Source organism: Cherax quadricarinatus, chromosome 24 (genome assembly GCF_038502225.1).
Source record: "Cherax quadricarinatus isolate ZL_2023a chromosome 24, ASM3850222v1, whole genome shotgun sequence".
NCBI classification, from domain to species: Eukaryota; Metazoa; Arthropoda; class Malacostraca; order Decapoda; family Parastacidae; genus Cherax; species Cherax quadricarinatus.
Genome location: NC_091315.1, coordinates 25,684,910 through 25,705,713, shown reverse-complemented (window position 1 = coordinate 25,705,713; position 20,804 = coordinate 25,684,910). Strand labels below are relative to the sequence as shown.

General features: G+C 39.5%; 1 protein-coding gene across 2 annotated transcripts in view; it reads left to right on the top strand.

Annotated features, from left to right (window-relative positions):
- Window positions 1–20,804, top strand: part of LOC128705542 (uncharacterized) — an 89,942-nt gene that overhangs the window by 49,092 nt on the left and 20,046 nt on the right. For both annotated transcript variants that reach the window (XM_070088285.1, XM_070088284.1), the window contains exon 9: window positions 8,380–8,463. In XM_070088285.1, the coding sequence (XP_069944386.1) occupies window positions 8,380–8,463 (84 nt within the window). The remainder of the gene's footprint in view (window positions 1–8,379; window positions 8,464–20,804) is intronic.

Below are 20,804 nucleotides of genomic sequence, written 5' to 3'. Positions count from 1 at the left end.
CTACGACTCACGAGTCAACCTATGAAAAGCGAGTCTATGTTTATACGAAAATACCCCTATGATTGGCGAATTTTACGATTGCCGGGAACTACGAAAAGCAGGGGACCACTGTATTTGGAGACAAAAAACGTTATCTATGGAGGCAAAGAAGGGAATGTATGAAAGTATAGTAGTACCAACACTTATATGGGTGTGAAGCTTGGGTTGTGAATGCAGCAGCGAGGAGGCGGTTGGAGGCAGTGGAGATGTCCTGTCTAAGGGCAATGTGTGGTGTAAATATTAATGCAGAAAATTCAGAGTGTGGAAATTAGGAGAAGGTGTGGAGTTAATAAAAGTATTAGTCAGAGGGCTGAAGAGGGGTTGTTGAGGTGGTTTGGTCATTTAGAGAGAATGGATCAAAGTAGAATGACATGGAGAGCGTATAAATCTGTAGGGGAAGGAAGGCGGGGTAGGGGTCATCCTCAAAAAGGTTGGAGAGAGGGGGTAAAGGAGGTTTTATGGGCAAGGGGCCTGGACTTCCAGCAAGCGTGCGTGAGTGTGTTACATAGGAGTGAATGGAGACGAATGGTATTTGGGACCTGACGATCTGTTGGAGTGTGAGCAGGGTAATATTTAGTGAAGGGATTCAGGGAAACAGGTTATTTTTATATAGCTGGGCTTGAGTCCTGGAAATGGGAAGTACAATGCCTGCACTCTAAAGGAGGGGTTCGGGATATTGGTAGTTTGGAAGGATATGTTGTGTATCTTTATAGGTATATGCTTCTAAGCTGTTGTGTTCTGAGCACCTCTGCAAAAACAGTGATTATGTGTGAGTGAGGTGAAAGTGTTGAATGATGATGAAAGTATTTTCTTTTTGGGGATTTCCTTTTTTTTTGGGGGGGTCACCTTGCCTTGGTGGGAGACGGCTGACTTGTTAAAAAAAAAAAAAATTGTTATTAATGCTCAATTTTTTTTTTTCAACAAGTCGGCCGTCTCCCACCTAGGCAGGGTGACCGGAAAAGAAAGAAAAACCCCGAACCGAAAATACTTTCATCATCATTCAACACTTTCACCTCACTCGCACATAATCACTGTTTTTGCAGAGGTGCAAAAAGTGTTGGAGTGTGAGCTGGGTAATATTTTGTGAAGGGATTCAAGGAAACCAGTTAGCCGGACTTGAGTCCTGATAATGAGAAGTACAATGCCCACACTTTAAAGGAGGAGTTTGGGATAATGGCAGTTTGAAGGGACTCCTAAACTGTTGTATCTGAGTGCCTCTGCAAGGACAGTGATTATGTGTGAGTGAGGTGAAAGTGTTGAATGATGATGAAAGTATTTTCTTTTTGAGGATTTCCTTTTTTTTTTTGGGTCACCCTGCCTCGGTGGGAGATGACTGGTGTGTTAAAAAAAAAATGCACATATATGTATCTCAGTGTATATACATCAAGATGTGCATAACTCTTAATGTATATACACATATATGTGTATCTCATAGTGTACATACACTATCATTCTTCAAAAGAATTTTTTAGAAAAGTTTAACCCGTTGACTGTTTCGGCCGTATATATATGTTTTACCAGCCAGTGTTTCAGATGTATATACATGTTTATTTATTTATTATCACACCGGCCGATTCCCACCAAGGCAGGGTGGCCCGAAAAAGAAAAACTTTCACCATCATTCACTCCATCACTGTCTTGCCAGAAGGGTGCTTTACACTACAGTTTTTAAACTGCAACATTAACACCCCTCCTTCAGAGTGCAGGCACTGTACTTCCCATCTCCAGGACTCAAGTCCGGCCTGCCGGTTTCCCTGAATCCCTTCATAAATGTTACTTTGCTCACACTCCAACAGCACGTCAAGTATTAAAAACCATTTGTCTCCATTCACTCCTATCAAACACGCTCACGCATGCCTGCTGGAAGTCCAAGCCCCTCGCACACAAAACCTCCTTTACCCCCTCCCTCCAACCCTTCCTAGGCCGACCCCTACCCCGCCTTCCTTCCACTACAGACTGATACACTCTTGAAGTCATTCTGTTTCGCTCCATTCTCTCTACATGTCCGAACCACCTCAACAACCCTTCCTCAGCCCTCTGGACAACAGTTTTGGTAATCCCGCACCTCCTCCTAACTTCCAAACTACGAATTCTCTGCATTATATTCACACCACACATTGCCCTCAGACATGACATCTCCACTGCCTCCAGCCTTCTCCTCGCTGCAACATTCATCACCCACGCTTCACACCCATATAAGAGCGTTGGTAAAACTATACTCTCATACATTCCCCTCTTTGCCTCCAAGGACAAAGTTCTTTGTCTCCACAGACTCCTAAGTGCACCACTCACTCTTTTTCCCTCATCAATTCTATGATTCACCTCATCTTTCATAGACCCATCCGCTGACACGTCCACTCCCAAATATCTGAATACGTTCACCTCCTCCATACTCTCTCCCTCCAATCTGATATTCAATCTTTCATCACCTAATCTTTTTGTTATCCTCATAACCTTACTCTTTCCTGTATTCACCTTTAATTTTCTTCTTTTGCACACCCTACCAAATTCATCCACCAATCTCTGCAACTTCTCTTCAGAATCTCCCAAGAGCACAGTGTCATCAGCAAAGAGCAGCTGTGACAACTCCCACTTTGTGTGTGATTCTTTATCTTTTAACTCCACGCCTCTTGCCAAGACCCTCGCATTTACTTCTCTTACAACCCCATCTATAAATATATTAAACAACCACGGTGACATCACACATCCTTGTCTAAGGCCTACTTTTACTGGGAAAAAATTTCCCTCTTTCCTACATACTCTAACTTGAGCCTCACTATCCTCGTAAAAACTCTTCACTGCTTTCAGTAACCTACCTCCTACACCATACACTTGCAACATCTGCCACATTGCCCCCCTATCCACCCTGTCATACGCCTTTTCCAAATCCATAAATGCCACAAAGACCTCTTTAGCCTTATCTAAATACTGTTCACTTATATGTTTCACTGTAAACACCTGGTCCACACACCCCCTACCTTTCCTAAAGCCTCCTTGTTCATCTGCTATCCTATTCTCCGTCTTACTCTTAATTCTTTCAATTATAACTCTACCATACACTTTACCAGGTACACTCAACAGACTTATCCCCCTATAATTTTTGCACTCTCTTTTATCCCCTTTGCCTTTATACAAAGGAACTATGCATGCTCTCTGCCAATCCCTAGGTACCTTACCCTCTTCCATACATTTATTAAACAATTGCACCAACCACTCCAAAACTATATCCCCACCTGCTTTTAACATTTCTATCTTTATCCCATCAATCCCGGCTGCCTTACCCCCTTTCATTTTACCTACTGCCTCACGAACTTCCCCCACACTCACAACTGGCTCTTCCTCACTCCTACAAGATGTTATTCCTCCTTGCCCTATACACGAAATCACAGCTTCCCTATCTTCATCAACATTTAACAATTCCTCAAAATATTCCTTCCATCTTCCCAATACCTCTAACTCTCCATTTAATAACTCTCCTCTCCTATTTTTAACTGACAAATCCATTTGTTCTCTAGGCTTTCTTAACTTGTTAATCTCACTCCAAAACTTTTTCTTATTTTCAACAAAATTTGTTGATAACATCTCACCCACTCTCTCATTTGCTCTCTTTTTACATTGCTTCACCACTCTCTTAACCTCTCTCTTTTTCTCCATATACTCTTCCCTCCTTGCATCACTTCTACTTTGTAAAAACTTCTCATATGCTAACTTTTTCTCCCTTACTACTCTCTTTACATCATCATTCCACCAATCGCTCCTCTTCCCTCCTGCACCCACTTTCCTGTAACCACAAACTTCTGCTGAACACTCTAACACTACATTTTTAAACCTACCCCATACCTCTTCGACCCCATTGCCTATGCTCTCATTAGCCCATCTATCCTCCAATAGCTGTTTATATCTTACCCTAACTGCCTCCTCTTTTAGTTTATAAACCTTCACCTCTCTCTTCCCTGATGCTTCTATTCTCCTTGTATCCCATCTACCTTTTACTCTCAGTGTAGCTACAACTAGAAAGTGATCTGATATATCTGTGGCCCCTCTATAAACATGTACATCCTGAAGTCTACTCAACAGTCTTTTATCTACCAATACATAATCCAACAAACTACTGTCATTTCGCCCTACATCATATCGTGTATACTTATTTATCCTCTTTTTCTTAAAATATGTATTACCTATAACTAAACCCCTTTCTATACAAAGTTCAATCAAAGGGCTCCCATTATCATTTACACCTGGCACCCCAAACTTACCTACCACACCCTCTCTAAAAGTTTCTCCTACTTTAGCATTCAAGTCCCCTACCACAATTACTCTCTCACTTGGTTCAAAGGCTCCTATACATTCACTTAACATCTCCCAAAATCTCTCTCTCTCCTCTGCATTCCTCTCTTCTCCAGGTGCATACACGCTTATTATGACCCACTTCTCGCATCCAACCTTTACTTTAATCCACATAATTCTTGAATTTACACATTCATATTCTCTTTTCTCCTTCCATAACTGATCATTTAACATTACTGCTACCCCTTCCTTTGCTCTAACTCTCTCAGATACTCCAGATTTAATCCCATTTATTTCCCCCCACTGAAACTCTCCTACCCCCTTCAGCTTTGTTTCGCTTAGGGCCAGGACATCCAACTTCTTTTCATTCATAACATCAGCAATCATCTGTTTCTTGTCATCCGCACTACATCCACGCACATTTAAGCAACCCAGTTTTATAAAGTTTTTCTTCTTCTCTTTTTTAGTAATTGTATACAGGAGAAGGGGTTACTAGCCCATTGCTCCCGGCATTTTAGTCGCCTCATACGACACGCATGGCTTACGGAGGAAAGATTCTTTTCCACTTCCCCATGGACAATAGAAGAAATAAAAAAGAACAAGAGCTATTTAGAAAAAGGAGAAAAACCTAGATGTATGTATATATATATATGCATGTGCGTGTCTGTGAAGTGTGACCAAAGTGTTAGTAGGAGTAGCAAGATATCCCTGTTATCTTAGCGTGTTTATGAGACAGAAAAAGAAACCAGCAATCCTACCATCATGCAAAACAATTACAGGTTTTTGTTTCACAGTCATCTGGCAGGACGGTAGTACTTCCCTGGGTGGTTGCTGTCTACCAACCTACTACCTATATACATGTATACTCGATAATTCTAGCGGCTTCAAATCAAGCAGGAGGAAGCTGGTAGGCCCACATGTGAGAGAATGGGTCTGTGTGGTCAGTGTGCACTGTATAAAAAATCCTGCAGCACACAGTGCATAATGAGAGAAAAAGAACTCCAACCGTGTTTTTGGATTAAAACGCCGACTTTGAGATATATTTTCCTATAGTATTTATGGTTGTTTTCTCATTTTCTTGGTCTTATTTGATAGAATGGGAAACATATTACAGAAATAGAGATGATTTTGATTAGTTTCAAAATGAAAACTACCTTGAAGTTGAGCTCAGAGTAGTGGAAATGTTCGATTTTTACCAATGTTCAAGAGTAAGGAAATCACACCACACGTGCAATACACATCAACTGGGGAGTCTGATATTCTTTCACTAGTGCACTGATATTATTTATACCATTTTTACAATAATGCAGTAGTCTGCATAACAGTAAATCTTCTATTTTTTGTGTGAATACAAAATCAAAATAGAAAGCAATAGTAATATAAGAGGGGCCTGGAGACATGACTAATGAACAGAGGATTTGTTATTTTAGTGCCAAGAATGTCTGCATTGTTTATTCTGTACCCTGTTTTGAAATTGGCATCTTTTTTAATTTGTGTGAAATTGGCCAAATTGCCAATTTCTGACCACTTTATTGGGTTGTTGAAATCAGTAAATGGGCAGTTTCTAGTACTCAATTGATAGATAAAATGGAGTTCTAAAGAAATAGCTATGAGTTTGGCCGACTGGAACAATGCAGTTGTCTGAAAATAGGGGTCAAAGACGGCGAAATCGCCAAGATCGCTAACTTCGTGAGAGCGTAATTCCGTAAGTTTTCAATGAAATTTCATATTTTTGGTGTCATTACCATTGGGAAAAGTCTCTATCATTTCATAAGAATTTTTTTTTTTTTCCAAAAATTTTTTGACACCAGGAGACACTTCAGGATTTGGGGTGGCGACAGTCAAATGGTTAATTTTGTCATCAACGTATATTAAAAACAAAGAGAATTTCAGGTAGGGTAAAAAATTTTTAGTTCTTAAGCTTATTTTGTATTGATGAGATTGTGTATTAGGTCTATAATAGCCACTATATTAGCCGTTGTCTCTGGATAGAGCACTATGCCCATTTTCTTTGGAAAGGATAGAGAATATAGTGTCAAACACCTTTACTGAGTTTTTACTTAATATTTCGGTGCATAATATAAATAAACAGGCAAGAGCATATATAATATATTTTGTCGAAGCTTTCATTATTCTTGGCAAAATAAACACTTTAACCCGTTAACTGTCCAAACATTAATCTGCATTCTCTTGCTCAGTGCTCCGAATATTTTGAAAAAAAAAAAAAAAGTTTTTTTTTTTTTGTTTTTAATTAAAGAGGGCAATTTTCTGTGTGTAATAAGACCCAAAAAAAAAATTTTGAGGGTCAGTACTTACCTAGTTATAAGACCATGAAGTTGGCACTGGTTGCTTATGTGATAATCCCAATTTGTAGTAATTCTTGTGATTTCATAGCCATTGTTTGTTCTGACACTAATATTAGGTACTGAAATATGTAATATTCAGTTAGTCACACACTGACAGGTAAATGTTTTCACCTGCTTTGGTTGCGTACTATTGTCTAGAAATATATATTAAGTATTTATAGGTCCCAGCAATGTTTTAGACATGCTGGAGTATATATGAAACTCCTTGAAGCACGGTGTAAGATGAGTGTCACTCCACTGCTGACAGAGGAGCAGTGGAGTGACACTTGATGATCGTGCACTACCTTGGCCTTGTTTGTTTTCACTGTGACATATAAACATATCTGTCTATCTGTTTGTCTATTTGTCTGTCTTTCTCACTCTGTCTCTGCTTATCTATCTGCCTGTGTGCCTGTCTTCCTGTCTCTATCTGCTTGTTTCTCTTTCTGTCTCAGAGAGCCACTCATGAGCCAACAGGTATTACACATGATGCAGAGTAGTCAGGTCTGATTCCTGAACAAGTGAAAATGCGTATTACTGGCCAGTCATGCTTATTATGCCTTATATCTACAAGCATAGTATAGCACTTTGTCTTGTTTTTTTTTTTGGGGTTATCCTAGGTAAGTTACACTATGTATAATTATTTGTGTGTACCTGTTTGGAGGGATATGTTGTCTATCTTTATACGTATATGCTTCTAAGCTGTTGTATTCTGAGCACCTCTGCAAAAACAGTGATAATGTGTGAGTGTGGTGAAAGTGTTGAATGATGATGAAAGTATTTTCTTTTTAGGGATTTTCTTTTTTTTTGGGGTCACTCTGCCTCGGTGGGAGACGGCCAACTTGTTGAAAAAAAAAAAAAAAACTGTGAGAGTTAGAGATAGACAGAGATAGAGACAGAGATAGAAAGATGGAGACAGATAGACAGACAGATACAGAGATGCAGAGACAGGCAGAGATACAGAGACAGCCAAAGTCAGTCAGCCACCCACCTGGCCACTCAACCTGCCAAAAGACGTTTTACACATGTTGGAGAATTGTTTCTCTTTGCTGAGGGCATAGGTTATAGGACATTCTGGCAGGATGACACTACCAGTGGTATCAAAATTGAAAGGACGTGGCACATATATTACACACGAGTTATCGAGGTTTTTGATATTTCCTCGACCACTTGTGGCCACATCCATCTCAAAGCCACTAAACTCAGGGTCAACATCACTTTCCTCTTAAAAGGGTCATGTTAATATGACATGACATCGGTGAATCTCTGGTGTTTGCCACGTCATTTGCTCTAGCTGGCACTCAATTGAACCTGTGCTCCCACAAAGTGCTAAGTGGTCCCAGATTTTTTTAATACTGTGCACACCGAGTGTTAAGGCCCATTCTATACTGACCAGGCATCTCAGGCCAATCATCCCAAATTTGGAGGCAGGAAAAATAAAACGTTGATCTACGTTTGGAGCGCTAGCGGTAAGATCTACATTTGGACAGTTAAGGGGTTAAGCTATTTATTTGGTAGGTGCCATTAACCTAATCCTGTTGTTTTCATAGTGTGTATATTTCATAGTGCCAAATTACATAAAACTCCAATTTCAGGAACAACTTCCATGTTATGTGAGGTGTGCTTGTATTGTAATAACTGGGTTCATTATCAAGTTATATTTTAAACTAAAAATACAATTTTGTAAGTATATTTTTTACCTTTTCAGATCGACGGTTTACTCCTTTTGAGGCAGCGTGTCACCCATTTGTGGCCTGCTCCACTCCATTTTTGTACCTCACGCCCTCCCCAGGTATATAGTACTTCATCTCTGTGACCACATAAAATACAGCCTCTCCTCACCTAATGATGTACTCGTTTACCGACGACTGACTTACAACAGGCTCTCTGACCAGTATGCATACCTAAATGTATATTAGAGGTGATTTTCTCTGTTCTGTTGTGTACAGTATACAGTACACTACTGTATAAACATTGAAAAATATACTAAAAATGTTATAATGGGTGCAAAGGTGATATTAAAATATCAAAGATGGTTGACACAAACTCAATACTATTATAGTATGCTCCTTGCTTAGCGATGAATTCGTTCACCAGCATGGTCTTAGGAACGAACTCCATCGTTAAGTGAGGAGAGGCTGTATTTGCATTTAAACCAGCGCACAAACTAAAAGGAAAAAGTCAAGATGAGATAAAATTTAATGACTTTCTTTTTACCCGGCAAAAAATTCAGGAAAATGTTTAATTTGAAGCACTATCTGTTTTACCATTTCGTTTAGTACTGTACAGTATTTTTAATTAAAAGAGGTAGTCAAGTAACACACGGAACATTTTTATGGAATATAGGACATTTAGATGCAGTGAATGCCTTTATTAATGACGCTCTGCCCACATAGCTCAGTTTATGAAGTCGGATAATACAGTAGGGCCCCACTTATATGGCAGGTTAGGTTCCAGGCTACTGCCGTAAAGCGGAAATCGCCGTAAAGTGGAACACCCTTTTTTTCCTCTTATAAATGCATACAAATACTAGATAACAAGTTTACACTAACATATATTAAGTTAACAATAGACATTAAAAAACAATAAAAAAGTAAAATACACACATAGTGCACTCATTTCTTACCTTAAAATATTTGTAGTCTTAATCTAGGGTGAGATGATTAGTATTTATTGTAAGAAATCAAGTGTGGTATGTATGGTAGCCAGCCAGACCACCCCACCCACACATACTATTCTATGATATTTAAGCATCCCGGAGCAATAAAATGCATATACAGTTCACTCATTACTTACCTTAAAATATTTGTAGTCTTAACCCTTTGAGGGTTTTGGCCGTACTAGTACGGCTTACGACCCAGGGTTTTTGACGTACTAGTACGCCTAAATTCTAGCGCCCTCAAATCTAGTGGGAGAAAGCTGGTAGGCATACATATGAAAGAATGGGTCTATGTGGTCAGTGTGCGCAGTATAAAAAAAATCCTGCAGTACACAGTGCATAATGAGAAAAAAAAAACTTTGACCGTGTTTTTGGTATAAAACAGCGACTTTGCACTGTATTTTCGTATGGTATTTATTGTTGTATTCTAGTTTTCTTGGTCTCATTTTATAGAATGGAAGAAATATTACAGAAATTGAGATGATTTTGACTGGTTTTACAATGAAAAGTACCTTGAAATTGAGCTCAAAGTAGCAGAAATGTTCGATTTTTACCAAAGTTCAAAAGTAAACAAATCATGCCAAGCGTCCAATACAAGTCAACTGGTGAGTCTAATATTCTTTCACAAGTGTGCTGATATTATTTATACCATTTCTACACTAATGCAGTAGTCTGCATAACAGTAAATTTTCTATTTTTTTTGTAAGAATAAAAATTCAAAGTGGAAAGCCAAAGAAATATAAGAGGGGCCTGGGGATGTGACTAACGAACAGAGAACTTGTTATTTTAGTGCCAGGAATGTTTTTCTTGTTTATTCTGGACCCTATTCAGAAATTGGCATCTTTTGAAATTTGTGTGAAATTGGCAAAATTGCTAAATTCTAACCACTTTATTGGATAGTTGAAATTGGTAAATGGGTGGTTTCTTGTACTCATTCGATAGAAAAAATGGAGTTCTAGCGAAATAGTTATGATTTTTGTCGGCTAGTACATTGGAATTGGCTGAAAATAGGGCTCAAAGTGGGCAAAATCGCCGATGCGTAAAACATCGTCGAGACCACTAACTTCATGAGAGCATAATTCCGTAAGTTTTCCATCAAATTTCATCCTTTTGGTGTCATTATGATCGGGAAAAGCTTCTCTATCTTTTCATAAGAATTTTTTTTTTCTTTTTAAATTTTGGCGACCCTGAGAACAAGTCTCTGAGAGGGCCAGGCGACCCGAAAAGGATTAATCCATTCCAAACAGTGTGACAAAAGTTGAAATTTACGAATGACGAAACCATTTTCTCCGTAAGCAATAATGTAAATCCAATTAATCTGTTCCAGACACCCAAAAGTATTAACAAAAAATATTTTTATACATCAAATATAGATTTACATACAGAAAAGAATGAGACATCAAATATAAAACAAAAATAACATCACACTTACCTTTATTGAAGACTGTTGTTGGTGTATGGAAGACAGGAGGAGGGGAGAGGATAGAGAAGTTACACTAATGTTTGGAAGGGAAATCCCCTTCCATAAGGACTTTAGGTACCAAGTCCTTATCTGGGGTTATTTCCCTTCTTTGCTTTTTAATGCCACTAGGACCAGCTTGACCCCTTTCGCTCAAAAAATTGTTTCATATAACTCTGTTTCTGGCGTCTCTTCAAAATTTGTATCAAATGGGGCAAGACATTGTCATTGTACATGTTGCTGACACGGCTTGCAACAGCTTGTCAGGGTGATGTTCCTCCATAAACATTTGCATCTCACTCCACTTCACGCAAGTATACTTAAGCTTTGAAGAAGGCACCTTCTTCCATCTGTCTTCCTCCTCCTCTGAAGCAATTTCCTCAGCTGTGGTCTGTTGCTGTTGCAGATGAAGGTCTTGCAGCTCTTCAGTGGTTAGCTCTTCAGCGTGGTCCTCCACCATCTCTTCGACATCCTGGCCACTCGCATCCAACCCCGTGGAATTCCCCAATGCCACAGTTGATTGCACAACAGGTGTAGGGTCGACAGGGTCAGCCTCAAACCCTTCAAAATCTTTGTCGAGGACACAATCTGGCCACAATTTTCTCCAAGCAGAGTTCAAAGTCCTGGAAGTCACTTCCTGCCAAGCTTTATCTATAAAGCCTATGCAGTGGAGGATATTGAAGTGATCTTTCCAGAACTCTCTTAGGGTCAATTAAGTGTCTGAGGTTACATTAAAGTACCTTTGAAACATTGCTTTGGTGTACAGTTTTTTGAAGTTTGAAATGATCTGCTGGTCCATGGGCTGGATTAGAGGAGTGGTATTAGGGGGCAAGAGCTTCACTGTGATGAAACTAAACTCATCCACCATTTGGTCATCCATGTCTGGAGGATGAGCAGGAGAACTGTCCATTACCAGGAGGCACTTGAGTGGCAAGTTTTTTTTTTCCAGGAGGTATTCCTTCACACTCAGGCCAAACACTTCATTGAACCAATCAAGGAAAATTTCCCTCGTCCCCATGCCTTACTGTTAGCTTTCCACATCACACACAATTTACTCTTGGTGACATTGTTTCTTGAACACACTGGGATTTTCAGAGTGATACACCAGTAAAGACTTGACTTGGAAATTCCCACTAGCATTACCACAGAACATGAGAATTAGCCTGTCTTTCATAGGCTTGTGTCCTGGGAGTGCTGTTTCCTCCTGCGTGATGTAGGTGCTCTTTGGCATTTTCTTGCAAAAGAGGCCTGTTTCATCACACTTGAACACCTGTTGGGGGACAAATCCTTCAGCCTCTACATAGTCCTTGAATTCCTGCACAAATTTCTCAGCCGCATATTTGTCAGAACTGGCAGCCTTGCCATGCCTTACCACACTGTGTGTGCCACTACGCTTCTTAAATCTCTCAAACCAGCCTTTGCTGGCCTTAAATTCACTAATATCAGCACTCGTTTCAGGCATTTTCTTTACGAGATCAGCATGCAACTGCCTGCCTTTTCACAAATTATTGACTGTTAACTGTTTTTGGTTGATCCACATCAACAATGAATTCTCAACAACTTCGAGTATTCGCGATCTCTTTTTTGTGAGCATATCTACCTCTTTTGCAGCAACAGCTTCCTTGATTTCCTTTTTCTTCGCCACAATGGAAGTGATGGTTGTATGGGGCTTTCCATACATCCTGGCAAGATTGGCCACACGCACTCCACTTTCATATTTTGCAATGATTTCTTTCTTGAATTCTATTGTTTCTCACATTCTTTACCAAAGGGCTGGCATTACAAGCTTTCTTTGGGCCCATGGTGGCTTATTTAGAAGTTGCAAACACAAAAAAAATGGAATATTACGAAATGTATCATGTGGACAAGTGCAGTGATGTTCAGCCACCAATAAACAATGCCACTCTGACTTGTAGTGGTGTGTGGGGCACCTTTGTGTGGCACAGATGCTGGGAGGCCACTTGTATGCGTTCTGGATGAGTGACGAATGGCGAGCCAAATTATGAACCACGAGGCTATATTTTGATGAAAAAATGTTACAAAAGGCAAAATTTACTAAGGCTTATGAAACTCGAGGGTCCACTGTACTGCATTTTTAAAACTATCCCATCCTTCTTCACCCCTCTCCCCTACTACCCTTACTTGCACTAGCCCACCTTTCTGCCAATAGCTGCTTATATCTCACCCTAACTTCCCTCTCCCTTACTTTATAAACTTTCACCTCTCTCCTACTTACTGTTGCCATTTTCCTTTTGTCCCATCTACCTTTTACTCTAACTGTAGCTTCAGCTAGATAATGATCCAATATATCTGTTGCCATTTATAAATATGTACAGTAAGGCCCCGCTTTACGGCGTTTTGCCTTACGGCGTTCCGCTAATACGGCGATGTCAAATTATGACCAAAATTTGTTATACAGCAAGCGGTCTTTTAAATACGGCGCCCCCCACCCGGTTTGTTTACATTTTCCGTGGCCACATCTATTATGTCAGGAAGCTTTCCAAAATTTAAGTGTTTTAAAGTTACTGCATATTTTATATGTACTCTGATAATTATACTTATGTGTACCTGTACCTAAATATACTTACACACTGTGCTGGTGTGCAGGTACACATTAAAATCGCTAAGTCTCTCTCTACTCATGACGCCAATGCTACTTAATAATAATCACTCTTGGGCACACTAAATGTCTTATTTTACATTAATATAGGCATTTTCATTAATCCATCTATGATATTTTCCTCAAAATTATATATGAAACCCATTACATAGCATGTAAACATGATACATACACTCAGAATAAAAATTGATGTAAATATGAGATTTGTTTACAAAGCAGCTGTGTAGGTAGTGTCGGTAGAATTACGTTTTCTCTAGTCAAACACTGGGGGGTAACTGTAGAAAAATATTCTTTTCATATGCCTTTATGTATAGCAATTCACGACCCTTGTGGGTTTAGTGCTTTTTATAATTAATAATTATTATTATTATTAATAATATTAATAATAATAATATTATTATTATTATTAATATTAATACTACTACTAATAATATTATTATTATTATTATTAATATTATCTTCATTCACTCTAAAAATGGCGTGTTGCTGTTTGTTTATTCTGAACTAACTTGTACAACTTGTACACAATGTAAGAGTATTTGTATTGTGAGGTAATTATTATTAAAATAAAAAAATATTGAGGTAAATGTTTTACAAACTCTTACAAATGGACGTGAATGGACTAAAAGTAGACACATATTAATACGCATTTATTTCGCCTGACCAAGTGATCGTCCACTACCTGTTCAGTTTGTGTTCTTACATTGTCTCAACTCTGTATCTCATTCTCTCTCTCGTTTACTTTTTCGTTATCTAGTTGGCTGTTACAAAAAGCGCGATTCTAAAAGCTTAGAGATCTCCAGTGAATACTAGAAAGGACTACCCTTCTAGCATCCAGCCTGTTACTGGGTTTTCGTAACAAGTAGTCAGTATCCTTGTCCAATTATCCATTAGAATTCAGTATGATTCAATAGTGCTTCAGGATTACAACTGGTAGGCTACTAACTAAATAAATTTATTAAATTTTAATTTCTCAAGTCTAGAGGTATATTATCAAATTAAATTAAATTAATCACAGTAATTAAAATAATATCACTTCTCTCGAGTACAATATTATTGTGCTGAAAGCACATATCACATTTATAATTCTTAAGTACCGTCTGGTACATTAACATTTAATAAGATATTACAAATATGTACAAGTAAGTTTGTGTGTAAGTGTGTAAGTGCTCTAAGTAGTTCGTTATGTCTCACGACTCAACTAGACTTAAACAAGTGACTGACAAAGCCCTCACATAAACTAACTTCTTGACCAACTGGCAATCAGAACAGTCTGCTTGAACAATAAAAACGACTGATAAGCCGAACAGCAATATTACAAGCAACTGCGACACAGAATCAGGAACAAGGAGATAATATAACGACACTAAGTAGGGACCATCAGCAGATCCTCCACAAAAGTCACAAAACTCCCATACTACTGAATCTAAGATCAGCATAAGAAAATCCCCGACTGTGATAATACACAGATACCAGTACAAGTTAGGTCAGAAGCTACAGCTCAGGACCTGAGTTGCTCAGTGTGTCTAAGGGACACACAACCTCAGTACAGCGTTGAAAATCACTAAGTCAATACAATGTTCTGTGAACAGAATTCTACAGAACTAACAAGAATAATGAGACAGACAATCTGTCCAACCACCAAGAGAGTCTAGAGCAGACTGAATACTTCACGAGAGGTGAGGACACCCCCCCTCGATCACGTGATAGCTCCCTGGACATTACTGCCCAGCAACAGTCACCGGCAGAATAACAAGCAAAGAGCGATAATTACAGTAGTTAGACAATCAAGACTTGAACTGAGCACACATGTTACATCCTACCTAACAACATAACAGTCAAATAATAATATAAAGCAATACATTTACAATTTAGCTATTATCGCAAATATAAGCAATATAAAATTATATGAAAAGGTAATAATTATATATATACATAATAATCATTGCAACCCATTCAGGGGTTGCAACACTCCCCCAACACGACAAACGGTCGCACTGGGAGTTGCATTAATGTCTTTCACATTATTACTGATTACTCATGATACTTTAATAACAATATAATAAACATTAATCAGAGTCACTCTTGTGCCAAGCACTTCTATAATTTCACAGCATTTATACACTAAGATATGCCCCTAGTACTAGGGCAGTACACAGTATCGTATCTCCACATACTCGTGGTTGCGTACATCAGTGTAGAGACAGGATAGCGCAGACTAGCTTGGCACGTTGAGGCTCGATCATAGTAGTGTAGACAGTATAATAGTCTTGTGTTATAGACAGGAGACAGCATTCCATTCTTAAGTAGTGGTTGTGGAATGCTATGCAGTATGGACATCTGAGTATGAAACAGCTTAAGGTGTGTAGTGAGGGGGGGGGGTCTGCAGCAGGACAGTGTTGTGCCACATGCAGTAACATTGCCCACACAACACTACCCACTCAACACTCAGCTTATGCCTCCTCCTCACACACATCTCATCACTACTGTGAATATATAAATATAATAATTAGACATGAGTATATATAGTTAATATGGGCTGGAGGGATTACGTTACTTTACTGAATTTGACATAGCAAGTAACAAAAGGTATTTGGGCATTAAAATTACGTTAATTTAATGTAATTGATAAGTATTAAGGACGTGACAGAGCGTCAGCAATTACATTACAATGGCCACTTATGTGTTTTATACTAATAGAATAAGGTTGGATTCTGAGAGCCCACCTCATGATCCTAGCATTTTTACTCTTCATAGTGTTTATGTAGGTGAGTCGATTGTGGTCTGAAAAAACGTTAATTTTAAATGGGGAAGTGCCCAAATACATGTCAAAATGTTCCAAGGACACCACAAGAGCTAGAGCCTCTTTCTCAATAGTGGCATAATTTTTCTGGTGTCATTTAAGTTTAGATGAATAGTAACATATAGGATGGAGAATGTCAGTGGATTAGATGAATAGTAACATATAGGATGGAGAATGTCAGTGGATGTTGACTGTTGGAGCAGCACAGCACCCACTGCATAGCCACTCGCATCTATATGTAAAAAGAAGGGAAGATTGAAATTAGGACTTTTCAACACAGGAGCAGAGGATAGCAAGCGCTTCAACCTTTTGAACGAGTCTGAACAATCTCTAGTCCAGGTGAACTGAACTTTGCTACTAGTAAGCTCAGTGAGAGGAGCTGCAATCTGAGAAAAGTTTGGACAGAACCTGCGATAATATCCTGCCATACCCAGAAATCTCTGTACTCCCTTCCTATCCTGTGGCACTGGAAATTCAGAAATTGCACGAACCTTAGCCTCAATAGGAGCAACCTCACCTTGGCTGATACAAAAGCCTAGATAGGTAATCTTGGCTTGACCAAAACTACATTTAGCTAAGTTGACAGTGAAGTTGTAGTGCGCCAGTCTCTCAAACAATGCTCTGAGACGCGTCAAGTGCTGTTCCCACTCGTCACTGTACACCACTAAGTCGTCAAGGTAGGCTTCTACTACTCCTAAGTTGTGGGTCAACTCGTTCATTATACGTTGGAATGAAGAAGCCGCGTTACATAGGCTGAATGGGGTGACGAGGTAGTTAAACAATCCATCTTGAACAGTAAAAGCAGATATTTCTTGAGCACGTTCAGTAAGCGGGACTTGATAATAGCCTCGTAAGAGATCTAAACAGCTGAAAAACTGGGCTCCTGCCACACGGTCAATAAGGTCGTCAATGCGAGGTAGAGGATAACTATCAGGCAAGGTGACAGAGTTCACTTTCCTGTAATCAGTGCACATCCTGAAACTACCGTCAGGTTTAGGCACTAAAATACAGGGAGATGCCCATGGACTTTTACTGCGCTCAATAAGTCCGTGAGATAACAGAAAATCAACCTCTTCTCTCAATGCTTTATGCTTTGTTGGACTCATCCTATATGGTGATTGCTTAATGGGTGATGCTCCCTGTACATCAACGTCATGTACACCTAGAGTACAACGTTTAGGAACATCACTGAGCAATTCAGGGAAATGCAAAATCATGTTTTTAATATCACCAGCTTTATCAATCCCAAGGTTACTAAGAAAATCGTCTAGTGACTGTAGAGTCACTGAATTTTCTAAACGCACCTCTATACCTCTAGAGATGTCAGGTAGACTGACGTTTTCTTCCTCTGTCCTAGGAAGAATAGATGTAGTAGGTAGAGGACTAGCGTAGTATGCCTTAAGCTGGTTAACATGGTACACATGATTAGATTTCTTTTTCCCAGGCGTACGTACCAAATAATTTACGTCACTAAGCCTTTTCACTACTTCCAGGGGACCATCATACCTGGCTTGTAGAGCATGACCTGGTACTAATTTCCAAGCCATCACCTTATCTCCTGCTTTAAAAGAGCGAGAGACAGCACGCTTGTCGTAATGTTGCTTCATTCTAGCTTGGGCTGAAACTAGGATTTTCGAAGCTATCTCTCTTGCGGCTGTCAAATGTTGCTGCATTAATGAAGGTGATGTGCTCAATGATGGATTTGATTTTCCTGTCCACACGTCTTTTAACACTGCGAGAGGACCACGCACTTGGTGTCCGAATATTAATTCAAAAGGACTAAACCCGAGACTTTCTTGCTCACTTTCTCTCATAGCGAACAGAAGAAAAGGTATACCCTCATCCCAGTCTCTAGAAAAATGTTCACAATAAGCTCTCATCATGGACTTCAGTGTCTGATGAAATCTCTCTAGAGCACCTTGTGACTGTGGATGATAACTGGTTGAAAGTACAGACTTTATTCCTAGGTGGGATAATGCTTCTTGAAAGATCTTAGAAGTGAAGTTAGATCCCTGATCTGATTGTATCTCTCGTGGCAATCCAACCTGGGAGAAAAATTTCATCAGCGCTCTCACAATAGCACGAGCATTAATTTTTCTTATAGGAATAGCTTCGGGATAGCGTGTTGCAGCGTCCATAATAGTAAATAAGTATTGGTTTCCGAGTTTGATTCTAGGCAAAGGACCAACACAATCAATAATAAGACGTGAGAATGGTTCACCATCCACGGTGATAGGAATGAGAGGTGCAGGTGGAGGTGTGTGCGCTGGCTTGCCTGTCACGACACACGTGGCAACGTCGCACATGATCAGCTACTGTTTCCTTCATCTTTGGCCAAGTAAAATGTTTTGCCAGTTTACTGAGTGTCTTCTTGACACCCAAATGTCCTCCAATGGGACTATTGTGAGCAAAATCAATGGCTTGTTTATGAAATGTAACTGGTAACACTACGAGATGCTTGACTGTGGTGGAAACACTATCAGCCCGACAACTTACATGTATTTTTCTCCATCAGTACACCGTTACTATAATAGTAACAATTATCGAGATCCTTTGCTTCACTCTCAGTAACTGCTATATCTCTCAGTCTTTCCAGTGACTGATCAACAAACTGATCCTTGATTAAATCATCATGAGTTAGAAATTTAACGTCAGTTGTGTCCTGACTAGGTTGATGACCAGGGGGAGTTGGTGTTAATGATCCGGGGCGCAGAGCGTCACTAAACAACATATTCAAGCCCAAATCATTGTCATCCACTAACTCAACAGGAGATAAGGATGGTTGTTGTATCTTTGACATAGCTCTAGTAATTGCGCTGAGAGGAAATAAAATAAGTTTCTCTCTACAAGCTTCAATGGCATAATTATCAGTGTTATTATCGATCACAAGTGGTTCCTTACATATACCAGCATGAAGGATATCGTTCCCTATCAACAAGTCCACTGACTTGATGGGAAATACACCACTGGATATACCCACTGAAATATAACCAGTATAATAGCTTGTTTCAATATAAACTTTGTGCAGAGGCACTTTTATAACAGCCCCACCATAGGCTTCTAACAATACATCTATCTTGCAATAGGTATCATCATTTATGGGCAGTACATCTTCTCTTAATAACGTGAGATAACTGCCAGTGTCTCTGAAAGTAATTATTTCAGTTAGATGTGATTCGTCACATCCTACTTTACCTCTCAAAAAGTAAGGACTCATCGCTGAACGAATCTTTTCGTCAGATACACTTTCTGACGCTAGTCATCTGTCCTGAGTAACATTATCTAAAACAGTAGGATCAGAGGTATTACTAGGATTTTGGTGCCTTTGTTGCTCGGAAGAGGATACGACTTGTGTGGGGGTGCCAGCCGTACGACTGCTTCTCGTATCTCTTTCTAACTTATAGCAATACTCTCTAGCATGTCTTTTTCTGTTACAATAGGTACATTTAACTTTCTTCTTCTCGATATCAGATTTCTGTCTAGCCACAGAGACAGATTCAGGATTGTGAGTTTTCCTGGTAAAGGTACGAGAAGTTACAGTAGCAGGTACATCAGGCCGGCAATGAGCAGCTGATTTAGGTTGCCAACTTCTAGGACAATCTTTAGTTACCTTGTTTCTCTGTGTTTTAGTATGTACAAGTTTGTGAGAAATCTCGTAATTGTCTGCTAATGCTGCAGTTTCCAGAATATCCGAGGTAGTATGATCGATCAGATATTCTTGTATGTCAGCAGACATACAGTTGTTAAACTCTTCATGTAGTAACAGCTGAACAAGGCTGTCGTAGTTGTTACATTTAGCAGCTCTAGACCATCTCTCAAATGCAACTTTTTTCTCACGAGCAAACTCTACACAAGTTTGATCTTGCTATCGTTGTAACGTACGAAATGCACGTTGATAACTTACAGGTAACAAGTTATATGTCTCTAGAATAGTTCGTTTGACAGCGTCATAACTAATGTACTTGGTAAATGGTAAAGCAGCAGTACAAGTTTGAGCTCTACCTGTCAAAGCTGTGTGCAACAAGGTAGCCCAGTGCTTACGTGGCCAGTTCATAGCAAGTGCCTGGTTCTCAAACACATCAAAATAGGTGTCTAAGTCACTCTCAAAATCTTAGGAACCATTGATGCAGCTTTCTGCACATTAAATGGGTCCTGTGATCTATCAGTCTATTGTCTTCCCAGACGAACATTTTCTCTTTGGAAATCTTCTTCGTTCAATTTCCTCTGTGCCTCTATTTGTGCAGTCTGCAACATAATGAGGCATTCAAACCTCTCAAACTGTTCCTGAGATAGGACCAGTGGGTAATGGAGGAGTAAGGAAATTAACATGTCTTTCTGGACTGTCCTTAGGTCGGAAACTTCGTCCAGCCGTCCCTAGAGAGTCTAGATCTGGTCTAGGATAAGTAGATACAGGTGTAGCATACACAGTACTAGTATGGGGCTGAGTCATCCAACCAGCTATACTCTGTACTATTGTGTCAGTGAGGCGGGAAGGCGTGAGCGGAGGTTCACTAGGCTCAGGCACTTATGCCGTAGTTGCTCTTTCTTCTAAGTCATCAAATAGAGTTATACTTCCTAATTGTGACACTAGG